Consider the following 12,112-nt stretch of genomic DNA (forward strand, 5'->3'; position numbering starts at 1 on the left):
GACTTCTGCATGTGTGACGAAACTTCACCTTCATTTCTTTCCCCCTGCAGCCCTCTACACCCCCTCAAATTGGTTCTGTAACCCATGGGGATGTTCCTGCCAGATTTTGAGGGTTCATAGGGGGCTTCAGGGGGGAAGAGAGGAAGACAAAGTTCAAACACATTAGCAGAGGTCTGTTCATGCGACATTGGATTCTGCTCACTGAAAACGCCAGCCTGGATGTCTTTTGCAAAAAGGCTTCCTTAATTAATGCATGGTCTCTTGTTCTTGTGTTGCTATGGCTACTTTTCTAATACCCTTTCCTAATTGACACATCTTATTTGAAGACATTTCTGTTAGGCGGCTGCTATTTTGTTTTTTGTTTTTAAGTAAAGAAATATTAAAGTCCCAAAATGTGGAGGTTTATTAAGAACGAATATAAGGGCATCATTTCCCAGTACCCTTTCACTTATTAAACACTTATTAAAAAGTGATGTTCAGTAAAAGGGTTGGTCAGCAGAAGACTTTCCAAGTCTTCTTGAGATAAAACAACCTGATGGAAAATGTGCTAAGCACAGCAGAGGGTCGGGGAATCAACATAGATTCACTGTCCAAAGAGAAATCCTGCACATGAACTGCAGCTGTGCATGGCCACACTCAATCCAATTTAAAGAGCAGGTTTCCCCTAGGAAAGGAGTGGGGCAAGGGGGAAACCGCTCTAACCTGTGCTTTCTAGGCATGGGACAAGTGGAAGCATGGATGAGCCCTTAATGTGTTGATGCCTCCTTCTAGAATGTGGGCAGTTAGTGACATTGAGGAGGCTGCAGGGGAAATCAGCAAAAATTCTACTTTTCCATTAGCAAAAGCTTCTTCTGGATCAAAAGCCCTTCCCAGAAGTGCACCGTTGGATGTGGCCCACTTGGTGTGTGTTTTGGCCCCTCCTAAGTATCTGCAGGATTTTCAAGAAGTGCTTCATGGTGTGTGAAGACTAAGCAGGGATGACTACAACTGGCTACAACTATTCTGTCTGTAAACCCACAGTACTGTTACTATTTTTTACAACAGATGTGACCCAAAATAGTAAATACCCAATGGTTTAAAAAATAAATAAATGTATGTTTGCTTCCTCCCTCCAAGGCCTTCAAAATTCATCTTCCATTTTGTGCCTCGAGGTGCTTAGTTTCCAAGGTTCCTTTTCAGCTGCACAAATGGCTTGTTTTAATTAGCCGGGTTGGGGTGCTGTTCTCTGTATAGGCTCTCTGCTAGGTTGTTTTTCTATCTGCTTCCTGATGTGCTTTGTGTACGTATTTGGTGCATTGTTTCAGTGCTCCCCGCAGCTGCTCTTTTAACGCTTTCCCCCTTGCTCTTCAGTCTTCTTCAGGCTCTTCATCCCGTGATCACACAAAGTTTAACTCAGGGCCCCTGGAATTCAGCAGCACCTCGGGGCCGGTTTCTGCGGCAAGGGTAAGCGAATTCTGCAGCGAATGTCCTTCTGCATTACGGCAGTGAGAGTCTGTAACCATCTGCCACTCATGCATCCACCTAACCCAGCGTTGGCTGCAGAATTCCAGGAGCCCTGAGCTTTTCCATGGCCATAGAATTGCTCATTGGCTGTGGAATTTGTTGAGTTGAAGGGGAACAATCAGTGGGCTATGTGTGCTTGTGGCGAGCTTGTGCATCAGTGAAGCGAGTGGACGCTTCATGACAGCACTTCCCTTTTTTAAGGCAAATAGGTCATTAATGTCTGATCAGCCTCAAAAACAAACCATTGCCCTTGGGAGCATGGTTTCGGGAAAACGCTTGCACAGAACAAAGAAATTTGAGGGTTTGCAGGTTGGACAGTGTGGCTTTCCTTTAAAAGCAGTAAAAATGATGCATCCATGGCCTGGAATGTATTGGCCTTGCACATGGTCAAAGGTGACCACCAAGATAGATAGATAGATATTGGAGTGGCAATTTCATTTTGAACACAATCAGCCTTCTGAGCTGCAAATGCTGCGGACATTATTTTATTTAAATTTGAATCGGATGCAGCAAAGTAGACAAAGGATGGATTGTTTGCATCCCACAAGGAAATAATGCAGACTCTTCCGATTTGATGAGTCATTGCACGAATATATATTTTTAGCAACAATGGGGTTGCTCTTTCTGGATTCAACCAACAAAGGTCCATCTGGTCCAGCATCTTAGTTTCCAGCAGTGGCCAGGCAGAGCCTTCCAGGAAACCCACAAGCAAGGCATGAAGGTGGTGCCCATCCCCTTGGTTGTCCCCAGCATCTGGTAATGATCATGGGTTGTGAAGGTTTGTGTGTCTTGCACATACAGTGGTACCTCTGGTTACGTACTTAATTCGTTCTGGAGGTCAATTCTTAACCTGAAACTGTTCTTAACCTGAGGTACCACTTTTGCTAATGGGGCCTCTCGCTGCCGCTGCGCTGCCAGAGCACAATTTCTGTTCTTATCCTGAACGAAAGTTCTTAACCTTAAGTGTTATTTCTGGGTTAGCGGAGTCTGTAACCTGAAGCGTATGTAACCCGAGGTACCACTGTACATATTGCCTAAGATGTTTACTACTGTCCATGCCAGGATTTTGTCTTACCTGTGGCTTCTGCTAGTCAGCTTGTGCGCTAAGGTGACAGCCCATGCATTCTAACCCCCTTTCTTAACTGAATTCCATTCCCACGCAGCGTGTACATGATGGATAAGCCACCTTGGCTTTCTGCCTCAGCCAGACTGAAAGGGAGGAAGCCTTAAGGGGCTCTCCAGAACTCTATCCATACGTCTTCTGCCTTACCCCATCCTAGTAACTTATTCAGGCTGTCACAGTCATGCACATTTTGTAGCCCACCCTGTCCCCAGGGGGAGCAATAGCAAACATGACGGTCATAGAGCAATTGTTGTGTTAATCCAAAAGGCTAATGGGAGAGGTTGGTACTGGTTCCCCTCTCGCCTACTGGTAGTTGATGCTTTCTGGTGGAAGCAGCTGGTAAAGCAGCTAGAAATCTGGCTTTTGGTTCTTCTTGGTGACTGGTGGCAGGAGGACCTGAGCTTTTCTTAGGGGAAGGGTTGTGGCTCAGTGGCAGAGCACCTTCTTTGAATGCAGGGGGTCCCAGATTTAATCCCCAGCAACTCTACATAGGGCTGGGAAAGACCACCTGTCTCAAATCCTGCAGAGCTGCCGAGTCAGTGCTGACAGTCTGACTCAGTACTGTATAAGGCAGCTTCCTATGTTCCAACAGGAGAAACAGATCAATGCGCCATCTTCCTTGACTGCAGCCAACAGTCAAGGCCTCCTTAAGCCTGTTATTTGGTGCAGGACATCAAGCTCTGACTTGGCTTATTATCTTCCTCTTCTCCTATGCAAAGAATGAGGGGCGCAATTTGCAACAGAGAAACTCTGGGTGGAGGAAGGCGTTTCCACTAGTCTGTTTTCCTCTGCAACTCAGCAAGCTGCTTTTGTCCTGTCCAGTGTTTCTGCTGCAAATGTGTGTCCTGAGCCTGGAAATGGGAGAAAGCAGCAGCAGCAGCAGCTAAGGGGCAGCTGAAGAAGATAGCTGGCAAGGAAGGGAAGGGTGAAGTGCCCTTCTCCTGCCCAAAGCTCCTCTATGGCAAATGGTGCCCTCTAGCCCAATTTGCACAGGAGAAGCAGGCAGTTGGGCTTTCAGGTTAGAGCATAATGTGCTGTGCTGTCTTTAGAACTCGAGGCCAGTGGAGGAGCACATCAAAAACCAAATGCAAGTAGAAAGCTCGTACATCAGAGAGAACACTTGGCTAGAACCTTGTTCCTTGTCATGCTAGCTTACCATGTGCCACAACATTTGATGTAGGGAAGCATTCAGATATGCAAAACCCCATGGCCATTCCAATGGGAAATGTCCATAAGGATACCACCACTAGCTGTCTTAGAATGTTGGAATTGATTTTTCAGCATTGGAGAGGCAGTCCACAAACTGTATGTGGCGACTCAAGACAGTTTCACAAAACCAAACACGTGGATTTAAAACATGTTTCCATCTTACAGCCAACGCTGGCACAGAGCTAGTAAGATAGTAACTGCCACCAGCATTATGTTTTAATGGTAGTGTTGGGCAGCTGCGTAATAATGTAGGCCTCCAAGTGCAAGCAAAATCAATGCTGTGTGGAGAGGAGTGTAAGGAAAGACAATCTGGTTTGATTTTGCCTGCTTTCATCAGTGAAGCGGTTTTTGTGCCTCACTAATGACAAACATGTTTAAACACTGTTTGAACTTAAAATGGAAAAGGCTTTGTTGTGCTCCATGTTTGCAATCTCGTCTCTGGAAGTGAAAACAAAAAAGCTGCAGTCCTCAACATGTTTACAAGAGCGAGTGTGTCCTCTTGAGGGACTTCCTTCTGAGTAAAATAGGACTGGGACTGGGCTGCCCAAGCTTGCAAATACTATGCACTTTTCAAGCTGCTATTGAGTGTAGTTTCTGTACCCAAGAAAAATCTGAGGCTAGCATGAAGACATAACAAATGCTGGTGCAAGAAAGATGTGAATAACGAAAAACAGACCTTTGGTTTATCTCACTTTTATTTGTAATAGTTGCTTTGACATTATTCTTCATTCAAGGAAAGTTGCTTTGGTACCAAAGCTCAGTTTTAACTACGATGTTCCACGTGCTGTTCCTGAAATATGGTCCAATTTCTCCCCCCGCTTAAAATAAATTTTTTAAAGAGACCTTTTTCATTGAGAAAGTAACTGTGTGCAGGCTGCAAGCCTGCTGAAAATAAGATCACTGTCCACTTTATTCCACCCATGCACAGCAACCTTTTGCATTCTACACTTTTGCTGGAAATACATTCCTTCATATATGCAAAGAATGCAACTGGTCTTTGTTCAGATGGCTGGTGTGTGTGCATAAAGAAAGTAAGGTTCGCTCCTTAACCCAGGTCATTGCACCGTGGTGGCAGCACACTTTTTTCTGACCGTTTGGGACATAGGAAAGACTGTGGCACAATCCTCATCTATGAGCTCAATATATCTTAGCTGTGGGGAAGAGTGGCAGTCTTTCCAGTATTTCAAAATGTAAGCCAGAGACAATCTATGTGCAGGTAGGCATGAAAGGGGGCTGGATTCATACCCATTTGTTCCAACCATTGTCAGGGACCATAATACCCGAGAGAAGTATTTTATCAGAGACAATGAGCAACAGAGTGCAGTTTGGAATAAATGAATCTTCATTAAATAAATATTAACTACCAGTATGGTGGGGTAGTGCTATTTATGGGGAGGGTCCCTGGCCTCTCCATGCTCTCCATTTTGACCTCTTTTTAGATTTGCAATCTGCCTTTAGCATGTTAATTTCAGCCACAGCTAAAGCACAAGAACTGTTGATGTAAAAAGTAGCCATAATAAATAGCTAACCAGTCTCCTTGGGGGGGGGGGGGAGTTCCCAAGTAACATCCAATACTAACTGATGTTGGGAAGGGTGTGTGTGTGTTTTCTTGCTTTTAACTGTAATCATAGCTTTTCCTTCTTTTACATCTATAGTTCCCAGGGGCTCCTCTCCCAAATCAGCTAAATTCTTGCATGCAAGATGTAGGTCTGGAAATGGCAGACTGTCAAAAGCTCTACCAGGCTGGTGCCACTCTTAGCCGGCTGGGCAGAATGCTGCAGTATGAGTGAATGAGGGGTTACTTCTGAATTAAGAGTTTAAAGCAATAGGTGGATCCATCTCCATCTCATTTGTGGTTTTCTCTGTGTCAAAAAGCATTTGTATAATTTTTTTTTACCTTTTAAAGATGTCCCTGACTGCCTGTATAGCACGTTTTGACCACTAGGGGGAGGGTGCTACCTGCAATTGCCAATTGCACACCATACAAGGGGTCTAGATTAGCAAGAATCCATGGTGATCAGAAATGAAGCAGGCAGTTTGGAAGGGATGAAAGTAGGAGCCTTGGCCACAACCCCCTTATTCCCTCTGGAAAGATAAACCTGTATTTGTTCACTTATGATTTGTATTCTCCCTCCCTCCCTCCCTCCCTTTCCTCTCTCTCTCTCTCTCTCTCTCTTTGATTCTAGGGGAAAAAGAAAAGACGAACAAGAGAAAAACAGCAAGACTCCAACTCAGGTAAATCCACTGGTGCAAACTCCAGTACATTATCTGGTAACCGATGCTTTGTTTATATTGGTAGGGGATTAGTTGAGGCAGCTGAACAATAGCTATAATCTTCCTTTGGATTTGCATCTGTGGCTTAATGTGACTTGGGTAATCCATATCTATGCTAATACTACCTCCATTTCATCTGTAGACTGGGTTGCTATCTGTGCTTATAAACTTTAATCTGTGTTTCATTTTCATATGAGACCTAACCGCTGTTTCTTCTAGCTTTGCTGCTATCTGCAATTGTCTCTCCTGTCTGCTCCTCTGTGACATTAGCATCAGAGAAAATGAATACTATTCAGCTGATTCCTAGTTGCATTTTGACACATCAAATTTAGTCCCTTCCTCTTGCCATTAACTTTTGTGGTTGTTACTGTTGTAGTTTCCCAATCACCTAGTTCTCTGCAAAGATGCAGAAAGCAAATGGTCTTTAAAATGCAGTACAGTAGCAAATTATGAACCTGTTATCCAAGAAGGGAGTATTTTGCCATAAACTAGATTTCTAGGGCAGCCAGAATCCTAACCCAGAGTCTTATACATCTGAACTGTATCTTTGGGTACTATCAGGCTAAAACATCTCATCAGCACAAGCATTTCCACTTGTGAAATACAAGCCCCTGCCCCCACGCACACTCTCCCCAAATCTGCTCCACAGGATTGCGGAGAACTCCTAGAACAAAGTTAGGGGCCACACAGAGTAGGAGAAAGACCAACTACATAAGCAGTGCTTTGGATAGAAGTAAGGGAACAGCTAGCTAGATAGAACAGGTGAGGTCCCTGTGGACTAGAGGTTGGCAAATGTTGGCCCCCATCTTCAAAAAGTGGAAAAAAGAAGGCCCCGGTAACTACAAAGCATTCAACTTGACAATACCAGGAATGTCCTAGAACAGATAATTTAACAGTCGTGGGGATTACTAAGACCCAGCATGGATTTCTCAAAAGCAAGTCATGCAATACTATTTTCTTTTTAATGGAGTTACTAGCATGGTGGATAAGGGGAATGCTGTGGACACAGCGTAGCTTGATTTCAGCAAGGCTTTTGACTAAGCCCCCCATGATATTCTTGCGGAGAAGCCGGTAAAATGTGGGTTGGGTGATGTAGCAGTTAGGTGGATTTGTAGCTGGTTGACTGACCGAACCCAGAGTTATCACTCATGGTTCCTCATCATTCTAGGAAAAGTGGGGTGCTGCACTGTCCTGGGCTTGTTGATGTTCAACATCTTTATAAATGACTTTGATGAAGGAATAGAGGGGATGCTCGTCAAATTCGCAAATGACACCAAACTGGGAGGGGTAGCTAATCCCACTGTTCTCCCAGTTACTGCTTTCTTGGCCCTGCTGTGAGAGATTAGTTTTGGTATTTGCCTAAACATGCTTTGTTTCCTGAAGAGATGCTGCTTCCAGCAGAAACTGGGTTGATGTGGCCTGTTTAGTTTTGTCTCCAGCTGCTAAATTGATGCTGCATCTTTTCTTCTTCCTCTTCCTCCTGCTCTTGCTGATGTTTGTGCCTCTGCCTTGCCCATTCTCCACCACGCATGCTCCTTCCTCAGATCCTGCTTCTCCTAAGAAATGCAGAGCTCGCTTTGGTCTCAACCAACAAATGGACTGGTGTGGACCGTGCAGGTGTGTATTGGACATCTTTGCTTTCTAAGCTTGTTGCTTACCATGCAGGTTGTTGTTTGCTGTGCGATTTTTATTTTTCATGCCCCTTTTCTGCAGCTGCCCTTGCCCCTAACACTACTAATGGGCGCTCCTTGTGGCCTGCCTAGGTTTTCCATGGATTTCACCTGTTTGAGTGCTGCTTCCAAAAGTTTCCTACTTCTGAGATGGGAAAATACAGTGATGGGGGGGGGGGGATCTTAACCATGCAATCCTGTGTATGTCTACTCAGAAGCAAGTTTCTTCCAGTGCAAAGAGATGTCTCAGGGTGTTTTTATGTAACAGGAAGGGTGAAAGTTGGCATTCATTTCTCCCTTGTAGCACGGACTCCACCTGTCTTCCCTCACATTTGCAAGATCTTCCTTTATGGGTTATCACACTGGCAAGGTCTGGATGACCACATAGCCAGGAATCTGGAGTTGGGAATTTCCTGCACTGACAGAGGTTTAGATTAGATCACATGTTGAGGTGCTTTCCAATGTTGTGGTTTTCAGCCCTTCAAAATAAGTTTTTCTAGGTCCAAAAACCTGCTCTCGACAACCTGCCTTTGTGCCATCATCCATTTTCTCTCATTAAGGGTGGAGTCCTGTTCTCTATCAGGAGACTTCAGTGAAGAGAAAATGGTTTGCCTGAAGAGGGCCAGTATAAAAGGGGCATTGCAGCCACTGTGTAACAAGTTCTTTAAGACTACCTAGTTCATTCCTGCTCACACCTCCCCACAGAACACAGCATTTGTTACAGGAAAAACTGGTAGTCTCCAGCCACTGTCTGATAAAAGTTGGTGATCCAGTTATTCTCATTAGCCATTAAGTGGCTTGTCATCTTTTACTAGCAGGCTCTATATTGAATAGCCTAAAATTATGCAAAGCAATTTAAAAGGTCAACTCACAAGACTAGACTGATGATTCCCACCCAGCAGCATAACTAATGCCAGTCTTAAACCTTTCCTTTCAAAATGCATGAAAATGATTTGCATTAATTATTGAACACTCCCTTTGCTTTTGTGCTGCACTGATTAGTCCAGAAGCAAATGAGCTAGGGCCTTCCTTATAGCACCAGCAGAGTATTAGGGTCAAGGGGACATATTCCTGATCTATGCTGTAAGCCACCCAGAGTGGCTAGGGAAACCCAGCCAGATGGGTGGGGTATAAATTATAAAATTATTATCCTTATTAGGCCATGGCCACCTCTGTGCAATTATATTTTGTTCATATAGCAGACCACAGGGTAGCTGGTGATAGGGAACACAGCTGGAGGCACAGGTTAATTCTGTGTCCAGGGCAGCTGTCTACCAGCTCCATCTGGTACGCAGGCCGAGACCCTACCTGCCCGCAGACTGTCTTGCCAGAGTGGTGCATGCTCTAGTTATCTCTCGCTTGGATTACTGCAATGCGCTCTATGTGGGGCTACCTTTGAAGGTGACCCAGAAACTACAACTAATCCAGAATGCGGCAGCTAGACTGGTGACTGGGAGTGGCTGCCGGGACCACCTAACACCAGTCTTGAAAGATCTCCATTGGCTCATTGCACTGGCACAACTATTTAGTTGAATGCAATCCAACAGCCTTGTTTAAATGTTCAACAACATAGAGTCATAGAGTTGTGCGTTTCCGAGCACAATTCAAAGTGTTGGTGCTGACCTTTAAAGCCCTAAACAGCCTCAGTCCAGTATACCTCAAATAGCGTCTCCACACCCATTGTTCTGCCCAGACACTGAGGTCCAGTGCCGAGGGCCTTCTGGCAGTATAATAAACAAACACCATGGTTACACTGCCACCCAGTGGTAAACACTGCAAATTGTCATTGTACTTTAGAAAAATGTTTCTGAGGCAAGAGTGTGCTGACGAGAATAAACATTTATTTCCCACCACTCATCCAGCCTTTGCTGTGTGCTGCAGAGAAATGACTGTAATGACTGCTGTCCCTCTATCATTTTAAGAATATGACCCTGTAAATTCACCCTTTATTTACAGATAACTCTCTTCACTGTTCTTAGGAGGAAAAAGAAGTGCATTCGGTACCTACAAGGAGAAGGACGCTGTGCCAGCCCAGTTTCTTCCGATGGAAGTGCTATAGATTCCCCTCCCTCCCCCTTGGATGTGCTGCAGTGCATATCCACTGCTTTTACTTCAGACAAGCTTGCTGCCCCTGCCGATTTCACACACCAAAACCAAGCCAGTCCTTTCCCTGCATCTACGTGTATCAAAACTGCTACAAGCACATCAGGACTCACTTCTAAATGCTCAGCAGTGTCTCACACATCTGTAGCACCCAGCGAACCCTCAGGGTACAGTGTCGTATCAATAGGAACGTAGTACTCATGCAGCAGTGAACAGCAAGGCCGGCAAATTCATCAGGCACTTTGATGAGTGGTTTCACTACCTGTGGAAGCTGCCAGAGACAAGCCTAGCCTTCCCTACCATGCCATCAAATGGCAATCTCAAAAGTCAGGAGAAAGCTGTCAATAATTGGAAAACATCGGAGCACTGAAAGTGCTTTTTATAATGTAAGTAAGGACACACAGTGTCTCTCTTCAGAAGTAGGAACAAGGACATAAAACTTTGTTCTGGTCAGTAACTTGAGAATTTCTTTGTCTACCAAACCAGCTAAAACTGAAATAGGACACCCAGATTTTTAAAAGTAGCTAGGAGGTGCTAAATGTTAGGCATTCTTTTTTTTCTTACCGTTCAAAGATTTGCATTTCAATCATAGTCCTCTTGTAGATATGACACAGGTATGCCAAAGCAGCTGAAAGAACAGTGTGGTTTTGTTTTACACAAGCCTAGTTGCTTGATAGGGGCAGTGTAAAGTAGCTGACCTGTCTGGCATGAGAATATACGGAATAAATTATTATGCATCACTGGCTCCTTTAAAGTTTTAACTGTCAAGTATTATTTTCTTGTCACTAGCTTTAAACAATAAGTTACAACTCTTTATTACCCCATTTCCATTCACTATATATACACTCTGGAAAACAGGGATCTTTCTGCAGGGTTTTTAGTTTTGTTTCTGTACAAACTTAGTGTGCATTTATTATGGCCATGCTTTGCTTTTATCACAGGCATCTTTCACTTTCTAAACAATAATGTTGTATTTTTGAACATCTCCCTAACAGCATATTGTAGCTTTTGTAAATTACAGCAATGGATTGCAGCTGCAAAAAAAGGCATTCTACTGCATTCCAAACAAAAAACAAAAATATTTTCTGCTATGACACTCAGCTCTTCAATGTGCATTAATTACGTAAAATTTATAAATGCTTATTTTGCATGATTTATTCTGTATCTGTTAGTTATTGGGACAGGCCAGGGTGTGATAAAAGGCACTGAAAAACTAGACACATACAGCATCACTATAAATTTTACTAAGCACATTTTTGGTCTTCCAAAAGCTTACCCAGACTAAGCCACCATTGTTAAGCCTTTGCTGACAGCCATTAAGGACTAGAAAAGTATGCAGGGATCCTGATGTTGCTGAATTTTCTCACTCTGTACTAAACACTGTTACACAGATCATGGAATATATTGCAAATTTAGCAACGCAAGCCCTGCTTGTTAGAAATAGTATGCGATACAATTTCTGTCAGAGAGCCATAAAACCTAAGCCTAGTCCCATTCCATTAGTTGCTCAAACATCTCACCCTATTGTGCAATCTTTATTTTTTTAAAAATAATATTTGGGGGCTATGCACTCCATGCCCCCATTGTATTCTCAGTGCTAGGCAAAGATGGCTGCTTACTAGCTCTAATACCAGTCAAGCAACATCCTGTGTGTTATTTTTCTCAGAGGACCCAAACACACACAGAATGCCATGTGTATTAAAATACTGCAGAAAGGAACAGTGGCCACTTGGAGAAAGGATAGGAAAATGCATATTATGGAATAACTAAAATTTGCAGATGGCATTATTCTCTCACTGTGCAATGAGTCCTATGTCCTTCACAGTTATAATTCAGCAAGTTTTAGTATAAACCCACTTGTATACAAGGGGCATGCAAGCACCTACTCCAGTGTGTGGACAACAAAGTTGAACCACACAAGAGATGCTCCATTCAACTCAAAAGCATCAAATGAAGCTGAAAAGGTATGAGCCTCAAGCAGGAGTGACAAATATAATGCATGTAAATCTTAAATTAATGTTCACTTTTCCTCCTGTAACACCTCTTCTCCAGGCCTGACCAAATTGGCACCATTACTGAAAACATGGACAGAAAGTTGCCAAAACAATTTAACCATTTGGTAAAACTGAATCCAAACATAAAAGAGATTTTTTGCCAAAATAAACGACTTCCAGATACTGAACATATGGGCCAGATTCAACTAACTAGTCCCACTAGCGGAAGTCTACAC

The 12,112-nt window shown here is 43.6% G+C and overlaps 1 protein-coding gene across 10 annotated transcripts in view; it reads left to right on the forward strand.

The window, feature by feature from the left end:
* TCF7 (transcription factor 7) overlaps positions 1 to 11,424 on the forward strand; it is a 116,051-nt gene extending 104,627 nt beyond the window's left edge. For 2 of the 10 annotated variants that reach the window (XM_033140087.1, XM_033140088.1), the window contains 4 exons: positions 1,351 to 1,443; positions 6,022 to 6,070; positions 7,654 to 7,726; positions 9,759 to 11,424. In XM_033140087.1, coding sequence (XP_032995978.1) covers positions 1,351 to 1,443; positions 6,022 to 6,070; positions 7,654 to 7,726; positions 9,759 to 10,077 — 534 coding nt within the window. In that variant the 3' untranslated portion in view covers positions 10,078 to 11,424. Of the gene's footprint in view, positions 1 to 1,350; positions 1,444 to 6,021; positions 6,071 to 7,653; positions 7,727 to 9,735 lie in introns of all 10 variants that reach the window. The other 8 variants (XM_033140089.1, XM_033140090.1, XM_033140095.1 and 5 more) reach the window with 6 other exon arrangements.
* The last annotated feature ends 688 nt before the right edge of the window (positions 11,425 to 12,112 follow it).

This window comes from Lacerta agilis, chromosome 2 (genome assembly GCF_009819535.1).
Source record: "Lacerta agilis isolate rLacAgi1 chromosome 2, rLacAgi1.pri, whole genome shotgun sequence".
Classification (NCBI taxonomy): Eukaryota; Metazoa; Chordata; class Lepidosauria; order Squamata; family Lacertidae; genus Lacerta; species Lacerta agilis.